Below are 19418 nucleotides of genomic sequence, written 5' to 3'. Positions count from 1 at the left end.
CAAATCACTGAGATCACATTTTTCCCCATTCTGATGGTTGATGTGAACATTAACTGAAGCTCCTGACCCATATATGCATGATTTTATGCACTGCTGCCACATGATTGGCTGATTTGTTGGTGCCAGGTGGGCTGGTTTGAGTATTTCTGTAACTGCTGATCTCCTGGGATTTTTACACTCAACAGTCTCTAGAATTTACTCAGAATGGTGCCAAGAACGAAAAACATCCAGTGAGTAGCAGTTCTGTGGATGGAAACAATTTATTGATGACAGAGTTCAACAGAGAATGGCCAGAATGGTTTGGACTGACAAAGTCTACTGTAACTCAGATAAACGCTCTGTACAATTGTGGTGAGAAGAATATTATCTAAGAATGCAATTCTGAGATGCGGGTTGGCGCTGTTTTGGCAGCACGAGGGGCACGTACACAATATTATAGAAAGATCGATATATAGATTCAACTTTAACTTTAAAAAACACTTCATAAGACTAAAATATCTAAAACACCATGGCACAAACAAAATGAGCAATACCGTAATCATTCAATTGCCGAAAAAAATTAATGCATAAATGTCAATGCTGCTCAAACCACAAGCTATTTTTACCCATTGTTAGCAAACCCAAAGAAGCTAAGATAAACACAACATCTGCCAACACAATTCTCTCTTATGCTAAATAGACAAGCCATCTCTGAGGTATCTTTAAGTTTCCCCACTGCAAAAAAAATACATTTTCAGTGTCATTCTGCATTTGCCGTAATGCTGTCAGGTTGAATCGTTTCTAGGTTAGATCTGTAAAGCATGCTTTTGTTTCTACTCAGCAAGATATAGTCAATACAACTGTGATAATAAGGCATGCTATAATGAATATAAAATGCAATGAAAAACTGAGTTGTAATGATACAATACAATTTTGTAATTTACAACACAATTTTGATCTTTAAATAAAAATAAGCCTATACAAAATCAAAAATGGCAAAGGGCAACACACTTGTTCACAACATACAGTATATGACCTGTTGGCTCTTCCCGTATATTGAATACAATTTTATATTGAAACAAATATGAGAAAGTGAAGCTGATGAAAGAAACTCAATTAGCAAATGTAGCCCTTCAGCTCAAGTCCTCATTTAATTGAGGAGAAGCACCATAGTTTGATTATAAAGCCTTTTAGCCAGGCTCAGAACCATTTACAATTTAATTCCTGATCAAATTAAATACCATCACAAAAACAAATCCACATAGAGCAACTAAAAATAGAATTTTGCCCATCATACTGTACCATAACAACTGCCTTGACTAGCATAGAAGCCACGGCCACAGTCCATCACACAGAAACCATTCTTCAGTAAGTGGGAGGGCTCGGAGCATGTCAAACAATCCTGAGGCCCTGCCCCCTGGCATGAAGAACATGATTCATGACAACCTAAAGAGGAAAAAGTAAATAACCTGTTCAGAATCAGAGCAAAAAACAGCTCCCTTTAAGTTCTAAGTAAGCAAAACAAAACAAAAAAATAAAATCAGCATGAGCCAGCTTTACAAGGTCACTTTATGGTCTGTTTGGTGAGACTTTTCTGTGAGGAATAAAAGCAGATTTAGCTACTGACTGCGAGAGAAAACACATCAGTCAGACAAATACAAAAGATGACCTTTCTGTTGGTGCTTGTTACAAGTATAAAATATTTAGATTACACATAAACAGGTTCTCGCAATTTGAAGCACACACAAACACATACAAAATGTGTTGCTTTATGTGTCACTCACTAAAAGTAACCTTTCATTTCACAGCCTCTTTGAACCACACAGCAAGCACTGCAATGTAATCAAGGGCCTTAAGCTAGCCTACTGAGATCTAAAGTTTAATCACGAAACACAAAGCCATGCTAATCATTATATCTTTATTTATGTCTGACATCAGCTGACTGTGAATTTCAGAACTCAATTTGAAATGAATTAGTGTCTGATTGGGATTTGGGTAAATGTGACCTCAAAACATATTTCCCTTTAGAAATGAGGTATTCTTTTAGTTTTCCACTAAGTTATTAGATAATATTAGATAGTAAGATTCGCATGGACTGCTTTATGATGCCTTTGGGTTCTTTGCTTTAAAGTGAGTCACTATCATCTGCTATTTTATTTAACAGACGGACTGTGATATTTACATATTAAACAAATCTCCTTTTACATTCCACATAAGCAAGAAATTCATACAGGTTTGGAACCACGTGAGGGTGAGGTTTTTGGGGTGAACTATCCCTTTAAATATAAATAAAGTTTATATAAACAAATGTAATACTTTTTACAAATATAAAATGTATCTGTGAAAACATTTTATGGTTTTGCAGCAATAAGGTCACAAGACACCTTCTCTCATTCTTTACGTGAGTCTGGCGTTCAGGATTAAACTGCGAGTCTGGGCACAGCGCCCAGTGTGAAACATGCATTCACTGTACTTCATGGCACCTCTCCACACACTTTCACACACTGCTAAAAAACCTGCCCGGATCCTTGAGAAACTGGAATGGTACCAAAATATTTTGCCAGCCAACAACAATGTGTGAACAAGAGAGGCAGGTAACAATGCCAAATGGGTTTCAAAAAGCTTGGCATTTTAGAAAAAATTTGTGACAGCACATTAGGGTATGGCTGTCTGCAAATGTAAAAGTTTGGTAATGCCTGTCTGTGTTTTACATTTTTTTTTTTTTATAACAATACTATTAATTTTTTATAATGAAATATATTAATAAATCTTTATTTGTATTTCCTTTACTGAGTTTTTTATTTTTTCAATGTATTTTGTATTTATTTTTTGTTGTATATATATTCTGAATATTTAAAATAATTTTGCAATTTTATCCAATGCACATCTATGAGGGAAAACAGTTCATGCTGCCTCTCGCGTGACATAAGCACGCTGGCATGTTCAAATGAAAGCAAAACCAATGAAGCTTGTGAACAGCATTCTCTTGTAAACAAGTCGAGCTGCACTTCCAGTTGTATTGCGTCAGATCGCATTGGAGAGCGACCGGAAGTAAACAAATACAGTGAAAAGGTATCGCTTTAGAAGACATTCATTTAATTACTGTAGTTGCATGGCTTACTTTTACAATGATTGTCTGTGCTTTTTGGAGCTTTAAAATGACTGATCACCATCCACTTGCACTGTATGGACCAACAGAGCTGATATATTATTTTAAAAATCTTTGTTTGTGTTCTGCTGAAGAAAGAAAGTCATACACATCTGGGATGGCACAAGGGGGAGTTAATGATGAGAGAATTTTCATTTTTGGGTGAACTATCCCTTCAAGCAAGCCAGACAGACAGACAGACAGACAGACAATTGCACTCAATTTGAGAGAAAAATAAGAGAATGAATCAGCATCTACCACAATAAAAAACCTTCCACATTAAATCCCTCAGTAGAACCCAGTCATGCTAAATGCACCATAATGAGCTCAACCCAAGCTGGATTCTTCTTCTCCATCTTGTCTCTTTTGGAACATTAAGATCAAATCAGTGACAGAGGCTTATTAAAGTGTGAAATTTAATGAAAGTTGGGGCTGGAGTAACAGTCTAGTGCTCCCAGTCACACTGTTACAGACCAGTTAGCAGGTCACTAATGCATGATCCCCTAGAGATTAGATTCCTATAGTCAGGCAGCTTATCAAGATCAAATTGCCATGTCTTGAAGTTGATTTTTCAAGGAGTGAATGCACTACTGGTGCAATGGTCTAATGCTCCATAAGGCTTTAAGTAAAGATATTGTCCTTTCAGAACATGATGCAAAATGGCGTTGAACAGGAATTCTAAATCTAATCCGGTGGCTCTTTAGTTATTGAGTCAGTAAATACACCTTCATTTCACATGACTAATGTATTAAATTGAAATGCTGTCAGAATCAGAAGAAAATCTTCTAGAGGAAAAGTATTTGTGAAATGAATATAAATATTGATTTGAGAGAAAACATGAATAACACATCTTCCATATGGGCATGTGATGCAAAATCATATGGTGCAAATGCCTTAAATGCTAAAAATAAATGAATAAATAAAACATATATTTTAGATTGGTTGAGAAAAGTTTATTTAATCTTATTTCATAATTTTTCTTGTTTCATCAATTTGACACAAGCAAAAAAGTCTCACATTTTTTTTGAATTGTTTGGTTAATTTTTTTTTAAGTGTACCACCACAGCAATACCATGTTTTTTGGAAAGCTACCATAGCAATACCATACATACATGTTTCAGTACCATTATATACTGTATAATATGGTGGTAAATTAGTATTACCATCTGTACCATAATACAGACAAAGTATTTTTTGAATTTTTGAAGTATTACTTGGAACAGTAAAAAAAAAAGAAGAAAAAAAAAAAGAGTGATCTTCATTCAAAGTGACGTGTCAATTTTTCGACATGAAAATATTTTTTTTTTTATCTATGCTTAGACAACCATAAGAATTACATCGGTAAGTTGATTCCCCCAAAGTGTAGCTACTGTGATCAAAACATTGCTCTGTTTGGTTGAGCATTCTGACCAGCTAGACAAATATTGTCTCATAGAACCATGTTACTGTCACATACTCCTGTTTTAGCGCTTTTATGTTGAAATTCTTGTTTAGTTCCCACTGTCCTGTTTGTTTTTGTAATCCTTTTGTAGTTTTATTTCATGACTGGTTCCCCCTGATTGTTTCCCCAGGTGTTCCTTGTTTTCCCTTGTATATTTAAGCCCTTGTTTCCCCTGGTTAATTTGTCAGTCTTTGCATGAATTGTTTATACTCTATGCCCTGTGTTTTGCGTTTCCTTTTTATTCTGAATTAGCTTGTTTATTTTGCTGTTAAATAAAGCTGCATTTAGATCCTCCTTCCTTGCCTGCCTCGTCAAAGTTACTAGAGCTACATTTTTACAAAATAATTTTTACTTGGCTTGTACGTATCTTCCTAGTGAAATGAACACTAAAGTATTGCAACAACAATGGCTTTTATTCACTTTCACACAAATCCTGAGTAAAATGGCAGATTTTCAGTTCATATACACTTACAGTCCTTTTCACCATTTCTTCACAAAATGCTATCTTATTGCATCAAAACACTCAATTCACTCAAGACAATCAATTTTAACATTTACAAATTGAGCAATAGCTCAACTGACAGAACGTTGCACTTGTGATGCAAAGGCTGAGTCCTGAAGATCATGCATCTCGACACGTGAGTGCCACAAAAGGATGTGGTTGCTTCAGAAATTGTGATTTTCACCTAACAATTGTTTTTATTACACTATCGGTTAGGTTTAGGTTGAAGGTTTAGGGTAGGGAGTAAAGTTTTGTTGATTTAAAGGGGTCATGGAATGCATGACATGCTTTCCCCATCCAGCTCCCTGACTCACTTAGAGACTACGTCTGCTAACTTTTATGACATACTGTAATTGGTTCAAAGATGAAGTGTTCCAGTTACAAGCTGGATATTTTTTCTTGGTGCCTTCTTAAAGAATTTTTCATGACTATCGTTTCCAGTGTGACAGTTATAATTAACAGCTCATTAGCAAGTGGGTTGTCCCAAGAAGTTTCAAACATGCAATTCTACATCCTTGGTTAAAAAAAACTTTTTTGGATCCAGCAATACACAACAATTACAGCCCAATCTCCATACTGCCTTTTCTTTCTAATATCTTGGAGAGAGTTGTATATTCACAGCTCTACTCCTACCTAAATACATTTAACATTTTATATACATTTCAGTCTGGTTTCAGGCCCTTGCACAGCACTGAATATTTTACTCTCCATGGATTCAGCTTCACATATCATCTTAGTTTTATTAGATCTCAGTGCTGCATTTGACACTATCGACCATAATATTCTTCTCTATCATCTTGAGTGTATGGTTGGCATCCGGGGTATGGCCCTCCTGTGGTTTTCCCCTATCTAAAAGAAAGGACGTTGGCTCAATTACAGTGTGGTGTCCCTCAAGGGTCGATTTTAGGACCCTTGTTATTTTCACTGCATATGCTTCCTCTGAGCTCTATTTTTCAGAAGTATTGCATATTTTAACACTGTTATGTGGATGATTCACAGTTTTATTTCCCAGTGAGTATAGACAAGAACTGTTAATTTAAGAACGCCCTAAATTGCTTCAAAGATATCAAACATGCAAAGATACCAAACTGCGCTTTCCTGCCTACAGCTAGTTCAAAACTCGGCAGCTAGACTATTAACAAGTTCAAGAAAGAGAAATCCTGAGTTTCCTGTGAAATTCACGGTCAATTTACAAATTCAGATTTATGTCTACAAGGCACTATCTGGTTTCATACCCCAATATATCAGTGACCTTCTCCTCCCTTACTCCCCTACCAGAGCACTCAGGTCTTCTGATAAAATTTTATTGAGGGTTCCTCTGCCACTCTTGATCTAAGTTGATCGTTCCTTTTCTGTGATAGGTCCTACTCTATGGAATTGTCTTCCTTTCCATTTGAGGTCAGCTTCAACACTAGCCATTTTTAAATCTTCTTTAAAAACATATATTTATTCTGTAGCTTTTGAATAGATCATTGAATAGTTTGAAATAGATAAATAAAAAAAAGGTTTTCAGTTTTGTGTACTTCACATTTAAGACATGCCCACTGTTATTATTGGCTAACATCATTGAAAAGCATGCACTCACATTACTTTACCACATTACTAAGTATGGAAATGTCTTTTCCAAGAATGAAAGAATGAAAAATTGCAAGCGATTTACAAAATCACCTAAAAGTATTCAGTCCAGACAATCTTTGATATGTCCCATCTATGTAAAGTACACACTCAAATTACAACAGTTGTTTGACTGAAATAACAATAGAAATTTGTCACACTGTTGCTTCCTAACACAATAAAAGATTTGGTGATAAAATAACGCTATTTAAAAAGTGAATATAGTCGAACACAAGGTGAGAAAGTGGAAGGATAATAAATGTGTATCAAGCTGTAGGGAGAGTGTTATAAGAGAAGCCGGCCCGGGGATCCCCTAAATGATCTTCCAACTTCAAACAATATGCATTCCGTATCAGAAAACACAAATGTTCGCCGGCAGGGGAATCACCCTGGAATGATTCAATGGTGACCGGGGTATGAATAATTTCCATGATAAGTCCATAAATGAAATAATACTGTGTTCTTACAGTGTTACGGGGATCTTTCCTGTTCAGCTACCTGCCGAGATTGTCACAATGCAATGTATGCACCTTCTTGTATGTCAGTAATTGGTAGGAAATCATCATGAAAGTACAGTATGCAAATGTAAAAAGTATCATAGAAAGCAAATTAAATTATGGTGAATTAAGTGTTTACTGCAGTTGACTTACTGAGACAGCGTGTGCGGTCCTGGAACAGACCGCTCTCACAGGTGGTCACACATTGCATGCCACTGAGGAGAAAGGACCCACCACATGCTGTGCATTCAAAGTCATTCTCACAGGTGGCACATGACAGTTGACAGGCTGGCAGAGAGAGAAAGCAAAGTGTGAAAGGGGTTGTGGGATACAGTTTATGGCTGTGAAAGTAAAACATTTTGCAAAAGAGGGGCACAAAAATTTTGAAGAGACTGTAATTGAAATAGTGTGTGTGAGTATGTGGTGAACACACACAAAACTAGGTCAGGCTTCATATCAGATTTAAAAATGCATAAAAATCTTCCCTGAACAGCGTTCCATCTTATTCTGTGCCTCAGAGACCAATTTTACATCAGCATTTAAACATGTCTGTTTGGATGGGGAAGAAATTTGTCAAATTATGCTCTTATCCTGTGACAGCTCCAGTAGCCCTCTAATGAGATGGGAAATTCCAGTCAAGGATCCAGTCTGTGTTTTAACTTGTTAAAATGACTGTGACACAAAGGTGAAGCACGCCCAAGCGTGATCACAAACACACACACACATGTCAGTAAAGCTATAGGATTCACTATTTTAAAATTCCAAAAGTCACTCAAAGCACCCAGGTGTGTGTTGATGGGAATTGGGAAAACAGCAGAAGGAGAAATAAAGTGAGAATGGAAGTAAGATGAAGAGTTAAAAGATAACTTGTCCAAGAAAATAGGGCAGAGTAGCAGAGTGTAACAATGGCTGGCAACAGGTAGACGAAGATGCGTGATGAACCCAAGTGCAGTTTTATTTCCAAACATGAAATCCCAAATCCCTAACTACAAACGTGAACATATACAAAACATGGACTTGACTATGACTTGACTACCAAACAACATTACATAAACAAACAATACCTGACAATGGACAATGGCAAACATGAAGCTTAAATGCATGGACAAGGGTAACATGACAAACAAGTTAACCAGTGACAAGACAGAACTAATAACAAGGAAACTAGACAATAAACCAATGAAATCAAGACACATGAACATGGAGGAAAACATGAAATCACACTACCAGGGGACCACATGACATGAAACACTTGAACAAACACATTAAACATTACAGAGGTAAAAAAGGTGAAACTCAATAAAGAAGTGGCCCAAAACAGAAGGAGACAATTGCCCTGTCCCAAAACCTAGTGACCTGCCTATGAAATATTATAACAAAGGGAAAGTTTTTACCTGCACAATCTTTCCCCTGAGCAAAAAAGCCTTCAGGACAGGCCTGCAGACAGCGTCCATTCATCAGCAGAGCAGAGGGGTCCTTACAGCTGCTGCAGTGATTTGCTGTTCCAGAGCACGTTAAACAGTCCTGATGACACTGGACTGCTACAGACATAAACATACACCACACAGTCAGAAAACACCCTAATCCACATACAGAATACTCCAACTAACTGTGTTAACTACCTAGAGAACAGTCATGCAAACAAACTGCCTCCTAGTCTTTGGTGTACTGATAGAGCACAAATGATTTCTCCACATGGTTCAAATGAAACCTGAGCCTCCAATCATGGTTCTCTTTGGCACCATTATCTGGCACAATAATAAATTACACAGTTTATAATGAGCTGATAAATCCCTTTCTGATGACACTTGGTAGCAGGTTACTGGCTTTATCTGTGAGGCAAGAGCAAGAAACATGGCAGTAGGGCAGAGTGAAACATTACAGACATAATGATGTGATGTGCAAAAATACTTATTTTCAAAATTGACTAGTCAATTGGTTTCCTAACAAATAGTTAACTAATTGGCCTTTTAAGTAAAAATATTAAATAAAACATATTGCACTGTGCAAAATGTTGTACATTGAGGATGTTTTCAAACAAATTTTATCAATACAAGTGCAGTAAACATAAAAAAAGCTAAATCAATATTTGATGTGACCACAACTGCACAAATTATCAGAGGTACACCTGCACACAGTTTTTCAAGGTTGTTGTCAGATAGGATTTCCAAGAATCTTGAAGAACTTGCAACATATCTTCTATCTATTTAGGCTCAATTGCTTCTGTCTCTTCATATAATCCCAGACTGGCTCAATTATGTTGAGATCATACCATCTGTTGCAGGACTCCTTGTTACTTCAATTCTATTCTGTTTACAAAAATAATGATATTTCCTATTGACACACTAAATCAGAAAATATAAAATAAACAACTAAAGACATTTTTGTGAAGCATCTAATGTGTCTAATATTTATGCACAGTACTGTAGGCCTATATAAGAATAAATCTAGATAAATATCACTAATCGATATCAACTATGACCGATCCGTAACAGAAATTGAGATACAAGGGGCATTACTGATTATTTGGTGGTCATTTATAATCCCCCCCCCCGGACTGCAAGTACAGGGCCATGCTCATGTCCAGAGGGAGAATATAAGAGCCTTTTTATAATTTTATGACATAAACCCATACATCACTTTTAATTAAACACTTTAGTGTGTGAATCAATAACTCTTACTGAATACCTATCCTGCTCTCAATTTTGCAATTCAAGCATAAAAATGTTTTGCCAGAATGACCTTTGCGACTTGCCATTGATTTGGGAAAATCTACTTTTTTGGAGTCAAATGTGTTATAATATCACCACTAGCACACAAATCCTTCTAAATCCAACATAGCTTTTCTCACAGTAACCCTGCAAGTCAATACTGTTTCAGTCAAGCCATCGCTACCCAGTGTTGGGCAGTAGCTTTGCTACAAATAGCGAAGCTAATAGCTTAACTACATTTCTGAGTAGCAAGGTGGTAGCTTCACTAGTTATTATATCAAGTAGCTTTTCAGTAGCGAAGCTATATTTTTGATTATGTAGCAGTGTAGCTTTAACAAAAGCTACACCGCTATATCATGCGTGCACCTGGTGTTTACTATCGCCAGATTTGAATCAGAACTAAAGATGTAAGACTCAAATTAATCAATCTTTACAATTAATTGTTCAAACGTGATAGTAAAGCAGTTTGAATTGATTCACGAATCAATCTGTATGACACAGAAAGCTCACGCACACGCTGATGAATCATTTGGTGTGCACTCTCACTTGGCAAAACGCTCACAGAATATTTCAAAATACAGAAAATAAAGATAACGCAGATTGCAGTGGATCTACAATCAAAAAATACCAAACCTGCAAATACTGTACATCCTATCATTTGTCAGTGATGAAGAAAATCTTTATTAAGTTCAACACGTGTGCAGCTTGTGAGCGACTGCTGCTGAGAAAGACATTTTAAAAAGAGTATGAAAACATTCAGTAGCGTACCCGAAAACTCATCAAAAAGTACCATGGCATTACCATGTTTTTTTGGGCATGTAGCATTACCTGGGGCACCATGTTAAGACAACAGTATATGAATAAGTTAATCATATAGTAACGTACCATAATAGTACCATGGCATTCTTTGAATTTCCTTGAAGCATCAATGTAAATTCAATTGTATATGAATATGATAATCATATATCAAATTATAATGGTAGTACCATGGTATTCTTTGAAGTACTTTGAAGAACCACGTAAATACAGAATGGTACATAAATATCGTAATTGTTCCTAAAAGTACCATGGTATTACCATCTGATACCATCAGATATCACATTGTTATTGCCCAGATATGCTCACATACACAAGAAATTTGGCCTCTGATCATAAGCTTCTAGAACATAAATACAACAACTAGACACAGGATTAACGGATAAGATTAATAGTTTGTGTACAAGTTCTTATGCAGGAAAAAAGGAAAGGAAATTATGTTCAAATGGTTATTGGTTTGTAGAGGTAGTAGTATAAATATGAAAAAAATGTATGTAAAAATAGTGAGTTTCATTTGGAACACATGGGTGTGTATAGGTAGAATGTACTATATATATGAATGTTATTTTTGTTTTACATGCACATACATTTCATATTGCACCATTCGGCATACTGTATTGCACTATACTGTACAATACTATACCATGGCTTAGATAAGCATTATGTGAAGTCTTTTAGATGCTTTATCTGTGACAAAGTATGCTCTGTGCATCTGGTTGAAAAAACAAATTTCTTAAATGTAGCAGGCTACTTTTGGCATGTAGCTTGTAGTGTAACTTTCTACTTTCTCTTAAGTAACTTTTAGCTTAGCTTAGCTTAGCTTAACTAATTTATTTGTTGAGTAGTTAGTAGCTTAGCTTGCTAAATGTTTTGTGTAGCTTGCCCAACACCGTTGCTACCTAATAGAACACTGAAGCTGGGTTCCTACTGTTCCTCACTACTAGCACTGTCAGATCGAGTGTGAGACAGAGACTCAATAACAGAAGAACAGTTCAGAGGATTTATTAACAACAAATGTCAACTTAAACTGTGCTGGCAATTAATAGGAATCCCAGCAGTGGATACAGTAGCAGGAGGCGAAGAACAAGTCTGTGTGTGCGTTGTGGCCCCGCAGCGGGCAAAGAATGAGTGTATTCATAGACAGGTGTATGCGTTGTGGAAGTCAGGAGCAGATCTGAAGGAAGACTCCATTGAAGCGTCGTGTGGTGCAGAAAGCAAAGCCCAGACGAAGGACGACAGACATATTCACGGCACGCGGGCAGAGACAAGGAATCCTCCACTGGCAATTCATGGGCAACGAGGACAGGTGTACGACAAACTGGAAGGTAAACACACTTCCCGACACATGGGCAGAGACAGGCAACCAACTGATACAAGAGCACCAACTAGATAAAGAGAGCAAGGTTTCCACTTGACAGCACAAGCAATAATCTAGCGAAGACAATGAGGGCACACAAGGATTAAGTAGGGAGTGGAATAAAAGTGGAACAGGTGTAGCTAGCACGTTAATCAGCGGCATGATCAGCGCTTCCCTGGGAACGAACAATGTTCCCATGGAAATACTGATCATGTGTGCTGACTCTGCCTGCAAGGCATGAAGGAGAGAGAAAAACAAAACAACAGAATAAACCTGCAAACTCACCAGAGCCGTGACAAGCACTCAAGTTTTCAAACGGTCATGTGACTGTGAATACATTACACACACATTGCCTTCAGCATATTTATAAATCTTACAGGCACTATTGGCATGCAAGATGTTCCCTAACATGTGTGATTAATAGTGTTGATAGTAAATGCAGATGAAGCAAGGGAGAGTGTTTTTTTGTAATCAGGAAAAAGGACAACCAATTACCTGCTAAGAGTATAAAAATGTATCTGCTGTGTGTAGAGGATATATTAGCATAATCTATATGCATAAACATGGAGATGCCTTTAAACGGTCGATCCACACACTTACAGTCTAAACAGCTAATCATTTGCCCTATTTCTTTAGACAAAAACCTAAATACAAAAGCAATATATAAACATAGACACATACAGAAATTGTCAATACATTTTTTATTCCCTAGACCTTAGATAAGAGAACAGGAGGCCTTGAGAGAAAGAGAGAAAGAGAGAGAGAGGGAGAGAGAAAGAGATGCATTTTCCCTTCCTCTATGGAAGTCACCAAGGATTTAGTATATAGAGCAGACCACAAGTCGCATAAGTACAGCAGAGCTAAATAACCATGTTTTCTTTGCAGAATATAATCTAATACTATAGCTCTCATCTGTCTCCCACTGAGCTCAACTATGTTTTGTCTTTATGGATAAGGAATTGTTCCTTGGAGAGATGATAAATAAAGATTTTCACAATGATTAAAACTTTTTTTTTGTACATGGCACATAAAGAAATGCTGTTAAGACTGGAATAGAAATATGTAATGCTTGTGATGTAAATAAATCAGGTATTTTTCCTCTAATGTTAAATATAAAACCTAATTTCAGTTTGATTCATAAGTGAAAAAGATAAAAAAAAAAAAACAAGGTGTGCTGAAAAGGTAAGGTTTAAGATGTTGAAGCTTGGTTGAATAAAGGCTTTTTTTTCCATACCATGTGAGAGCCTTGGATTTGTCTCTTTTTTCAAGAGTTCAGTTTGATGCAATTGGAGGGTATTCAGTTTATTAATTTTCTTAATATGCTAGTGGTCAAAAGTTTGGAAAAATATACAGTTTTTGATGTTTTGGAAGGACATTTTTACTTTAATTCACCAAAGTGGCATTCAACTGATCACAAAATATAGTCATGACATTACTGATGTAAAAAACAGCATCATCACTATTTGAAAAAATTAATTATTTAATCAAATCTAGACAGGTGCCATTTCCAGCAGACATCACTCCAACACCTTATCCTAAAGTAATCATGCTAAATTGCTAATTTGGTACTAGAAAATCACTTACCATTATATTAAACACAACTGAAAGCTATTTGGTTCGTTAAATGAAGCTTAACATTGTCTTTGTGTTTGTTTTTGAGTTGCCAGAGTATGCAATAGACTGGCATGTCTTAATGTTAATATTAGATCAAAAACGGCAAAAAAGAAACAGCTTTCTCTAGAAACTCGTCAGTCAGTCATTGCTTTGAGGAATGAATGCCAAAACTCTGAAGATTTCATACAAATGTGTACACTACAGTCTTCAAAGTACAACTGGCTCTAACAAGGACAGAAAGAGATGTGGAAGGCCAGATGTACAACTAAACAAGAGGATAAGTACATCAGAGACTTATCATGTCCTCAGCTGACAGCTTCATTGAATTCTACCCACTCAACACCAGTTTCATGTACAAAAATAAAGAGAAAACTCAGGAGAGCAGGCCTTATGGGAAGAATTGCAAAGAAAAAGCCACTTTTGAAACAGAAAAACAAAAAGAAAAGGTTCGAGTGGGCAAAAAACACAGACATTGGACAACAGACGAGCATTATGGATCTTAACACCATTGAGCTTTTGTGGGATCAGCAAGACTGTGAGGTGCGTGAGAAGTGCCCGACAAGACAGCCACAAATATGGCAAGTTCTACAGGAAGTGTGGTGTAGAATGTCACCTGAGTATCTGGACAAACTGACAGCTAGAATGCAAAGCTGTCATTGCTGCACATGGAGGATTTTTTGATGAGAACTCTTTGAAGTAGTTCTGAAAATCCATTTCAAATTGTAATAGTAATTTTTCACGTTATTAATGTCCTGACTATACATTGTGATCACCACTTTGGTGAATAAAACGAGCAATTCTTTCCATAAGAGCAAAATCTGTACATTATTCCAAACTTAGCCATCATTGTATTTCATTATTATTATTAGCCAAAAAAACACAGATGCAGTTTTCACCTGGATTGCACTCTGGACAGCATTGCCCACTGTGAGGTATAGAGAGGCTGCCCAATGGACAAGTGGGACAGGAGTGCTGGTAACAGGTCACATGGCCATCCTGACACTGACACTCATGACATGGCCCCTCTCTTACACTCTGCAGATTCTGAGAAAACATTGTTACAAAAGACTACTAATTCAAAAAAGGAACAGTGATTAAAAATACAGAAACATCTTATAAAAAGACAAGATTCCTGTAATAATTTTTTTTTTATTATATCAAAATATATATGTACACATATTTTTAAGCCATAAACCAAGCTCAAATGTTTACTTACAGAAAGGCGTCTAAAGCTCTTGACATTGGATTTCTGTCCCTACATGGATAAAGTCAGATTGATTGATTGATTTGCTTGATTGTTTCTTCTATTGCCATTATAAGAAATACTGTAATATTTTACATGTGAAAACTGATATAATATATGTTAATACCACTGAATGTGATTAACATAATATCACAGAAAAAATAAGGTTCATACCTTTTGGTCTGGCTGTGCATACATACAGAAACTGGTTGTTGTTTTACACTCTGGGCAGCACTTCCCTGGCAAATGGACTAGTTTTTCTCCCTGGCACAAGGTGTGAAATTTAAGCTCATTTAATTTCGGTTTGAACACCCCCAATGGAATGATTAGTTTTTTGACACTGACACACTTCTCTAATTACCTCAGCGATTTTCAATTCTTCTTTATAAGAAGCTGTTTTCAATAGTAATTTATATGCATAGGAGAGTCTGTGTAACATAGTTTGATTACCAAAGTCATGGTGGTCTTTCATGCAAATGAAGATTTCAGTGAAATCTGGAACTACATATTTGGGCAGAAAGTTTGATCATTATATTCAAAAAGATACTGTACAGCCAGGTCTGCTGTTGTCCTTGCTGTTAAATAAATTATGGAAGCTCCTGGATGCCAGATAGATCCATCTGACAGGCAGTTTTTAAACTGAGATGTTTTACCCACAAGGGGAATCTGTTATTACCAAGTCTGGTAACACAGCAACAAACTTGTGTAATACACATATACTCCTATCATAAACCCAAACATGACTTTACGGCCCCAGAAAAGTTCACAAAAGTACAGACACAACTCGATTAAGTCTGAGTTCCCTCTCTAAAAGAATAACCTTTAGAGTGACTGTACAGGATTTGGGCCAAAAGTTCAATTAATTAGTAATATATCTCCTTAGAGCTCAACTTTTCAATGTTCCTTATGATTAATGAAGAAGCTGGAATATATTGATTGAATATACTAAAAATTCATAGCCAGAAAAAATGACCTAAGAGATAACAGTGCATCCAACTTTACAAAGTTTCATCTTCGACAGGCATTTAAAACTTTTCTGGTACATTTTGCTCTATAATTGTCAAATAATTTTTTTATGGTGGTATATAGGTCATCCCCCAAGCTGAGCTTGTTAATAATTTATTTTAATGAATAATGCCTTGCTGAAAGGTCTGCATCAAAATGTATTACCTATAAAATTTGGGCACATACCTGTGGGCACTCCAATCTGGCGCACTCAACACGTTGGCACAGCACCTGTCCCCGTTCACACATGCAGAACTCACAACCTGTGGCGTTCCACATATCACCATGGTAACGGAGGGCGCCCTCATAGAGGCAGCTGCCTTTAGACGTGACACAGTCTTCACAGCACTGGCCAGCTCTCTTGACCTTTGTCTGACCCAAAGGAGAACACAAGTTTGCATACATTATAAAATGTTACACTTATTTGACCACATGTTTGACTTCTTTAGTTTGTAAAAGCAAAGGAAAAATGTGTGTATTTAATGCACTTAGGTTGTATTAGGGGGAGGGGCAATCTGACTGGAAAGAAGATTTGTTTGGACAAAAATCTGTGGAGAATAATTTTTTTAGTCAGTTTACCCTTAAAAGGGAAGACAGTTTTATGTTACTTTTAGCACATATACCTTATAACATTTTTAGTCAGTTTACCCTTAAAAGGGAAGACAGTTTTATGTTACTTTTAGCACATATACCTTATAACATTTTTAGTCAGTTTACCCTTAAAAGGGAAGACAGTTTTATGTTACTTTTAGCACATATACCTTATAACAGTTAATTTGGTCAACTTTCAGGAGTACACTAGCATTTAGATGTATTCAAATCTAAAAACATGGACTAAAAGCCAGAAAACTCTGAAAACTTTATTTTAATTTCCTGTTTAATTTCATTTAAATTCAACTTTAAGGCTCAAAAGGATTCACCCCTATTAAGGTAAGGCCTTCAAATAAAATGTCTGTTTTTTTCTTGCTGAGTATTGTTCTGAAGCAAGTTATGTAAATAATTTTGTATTAAAGCAAATACTGAGATGGACTCCAAACACCCTTGAGCAACAGAGATGCGAAATACATGCGCATACTATCTTGGATGACAAAAAAATCCTAACTGTCCCTTTCAGGCATAAGAAGCATTAGCTATCAGTATCAAATTGTGATTCTATTATATTAAAAAGACACTAGATAGTATGGCAACAGCTGTCCTCCCTTGAACTTCTCAGTCACCACGCTGGAAGAGTAACCGTCCCTGTTATGAAGTGTTGGATGTAATAGATTTCAACCTACTTTGTCACAGTGGAGGGGAGGGCACTTCTCCGTGTAACAGCGAGAGTGACCACGATCACACACACAGGTGGTACAGCTGCCCCTTTGCCACTGCACACCATGCTAAGAACACATACATACACAATAATTTACTTTATTAGAACCCTACTGAATATCATCAATCCTCCATTAAAGCATCAGTGTTTTTAAATGTTTGTAAAATTACAAATCTCATGGCAAAACGGTCCGTGTTCATTAGTTTTTTTGTCAAAATTTGAAAAACAAAGAATTAATAAAGTTTTGTTAGAAAAGACAAATAGTGAGAAATCAGCTCAAGTTCTCATGCTTATAAAATGGATGACAGTGTGAATATTTGATTTGCACATGTGGGTGGATCTGAAACATGACCGGTCAATATGCACATGGTGATCTGTCCTGCCTCAATCACGTCCATTAGAATAAGAGTTCAACACGATAGAACTATGCAGATGGATTAGTCTCAATTTTAATTAGAACATTCCTATTCTTCCAAAAGTTTTTTCTTTTTTTTTGCATATTTCTTTTGAAATTAAAAACAAAAATTCAAAGCAGAATTTATTTTTTGTTTTTTAATTCCAAAACAAACAAAAAATGTATGAAAGCAACGTACACAGACTCAAAACACAAACACCTTTTTGATCTCTATTCAATTTCAAAATTTGGGTGGCTGAATTTTGTATTCCAATTCAAACTAAATAATAAAAAAATACAAATCTCAGAAAACCCAAAGCTGTTCTCCAACAGAAAACATTACAGTAAATAATTCATGATATCAAAGAAATTATACATTGAGCCATTGTACTGAACAAGAAAAATAAAGAAAGGAGATGAGGAGGCTGCTGAATGTGATCCTCTCTAAACCTTTCACAATCCATGGTGATCAAAAGAGCTAAAATCCACTGAGTGGGACGTGATCGCTGAAAGCGCAAGTCTTAAGGAAAATCAACACTAAATGACGTGCTTAAAAATGTTGTGTGTTTTTCTAAAGAGAGGTATAAGAGAAGTGTGTGTATGGGCGTTGCAAGGATGTAAGTCTAATTGTTTTAATTTTAAGTTCGGATTTACATGAATGTATAAGAGAAAGTGTATATTTTAGGTGTTGTTTCTGATCATAATTTCTTTTAAGACTTTTTACCATCTTTAGTCACCTTTGGTCTTCATTTTAAATGGATGTCACAAATTATATTGCAAAAGTACAAATACTCTTGTGGGCTCTAAATTAGTACGGTCATAATAACTGCATGCAAAATAATGAAAGTTGAAAGAATTCCTTTGACTAATTCTTTCAAAGTAAGAAAGAATTAGCAAAATGGTGATTAAAATAGTTTAAGATTTAAGTATTTAATGTCAATTACATACCTATATCCACATATTTAGGTTTGGGGCAGACGGGACCAAATGCAAAATTTTAAGTTCAAATGCAATATTCAATCAGAATATTGGTGGTTACACTCCTGGTGGATTGACCGCTTTGTATCAAAATGAACAAGAGATCGAGAGAGCAAACAGAAAAGCCAGTTGAGGGAATAATGTTTATTGTATGTGTAAACGATGTCGGGAGGAATGATGGATGGAGATGTGATAAAGAGAGAAGTTTGGAGAGAGAATAGAGGCAGGAGTGACATGCACATCACATACACCAAACTCTCCTTAGTGAACAAACACAGCTCTACACAGCTCTATCCTCAAGCCATCTGCCACAACATGAATAATAAACACACTTAAAAGGTCTAAGGGGGATTACATGTTTCCATTGATCAGGGTATAAACATTAGGGAGGTGGTACTTGCTTGTTTTGATTATCAGGGGTTAATCAGATTATTGCCTTTTCTAATCTCTTTTCAGCTTACTTTATACTCATTCCCGGCTTCCATACATGGATTCTGCTCACATTGAGGACAGCACAGTCCCGGCTGAACCACCAGTTCCTCATTCTGCATAACAAACAGAATGAATGTTTCGTAGTAAGTCCTATTCTCATTGAATTCATAATTACATTTTAACGGATAGTTCACCCCAAAAAATCCTTTATTCACTCATGTTGTTCCAAATTACACAAATCATTTTCTTTCTTGGAACACAAATAAGATGTTAGGCAGATTGTTAACCTCATTGCATCTTTTTTTCCATATAAAGAAAGTGAATGTTGACTGAGGCAAAACTTCTGCCCAACATCTCATATTGTGTTTCACAAAA

The 19418-nt window shown here is 36.2% G+C and overlaps 1 protein-coding gene across 1 annotated transcript in view; it reads right to left on the bottom strand.

Annotated features, from left to right (window-relative positions):
- Positions 1 to 19418, bottom strand: part of fras1 (Fraser extracellular matrix complex subunit 1) — a 141222-nt gene that overhangs the window by 102955 nt on the left and 18849 nt on the right. The window contains exons 6-14 of the mRNA XM_052123970.1: positions 19073 to 19156; positions 17206 to 17306; positions 16114 to 16306; positions 15097 to 15186; positions 14896 to 14934; positions 14576 to 14723; positions 8576 to 8722; positions 7335 to 7469; positions 1282 to 1425 (exon numbers count right to left, since the gene is read on the bottom strand). Coding sequence (XP_051979930.1) covers positions 1282 to 1425; positions 7335 to 7469; positions 8576 to 8722; positions 14576 to 14723; positions 14896 to 14934; positions 15097 to 15186; positions 16114 to 16306; positions 17206 to 17306; positions 19073 to 19156 — 1081 coding nt within the window. The remainder of the gene's footprint in view (positions 1 to 1281; positions 1426 to 7334; positions 7470 to 8575; positions 8723 to 14575; positions 14724 to 14895; positions 14935 to 15096; positions 15187 to 16113; positions 16307 to 17205; positions 17307 to 19072; positions 19157 to 19418) is intronic.

Source organism: Xyrauchen texanus, chromosome 4 (genome assembly GCF_025860055.1).
Source record: "Xyrauchen texanus isolate HMW12.3.18 chromosome 4, RBS_HiC_50CHRs, whole genome shotgun sequence".
NCBI classification, from domain to species: Eukaryota; Metazoa; Chordata; class Actinopteri; order Cypriniformes; family Catostomidae; genus Xyrauchen; species Xyrauchen texanus.
The sequence above is the reverse complement of the archived record's forward strand: the minus strand, read 5'-3'. Positions and strand labels throughout refer to the sequence as shown.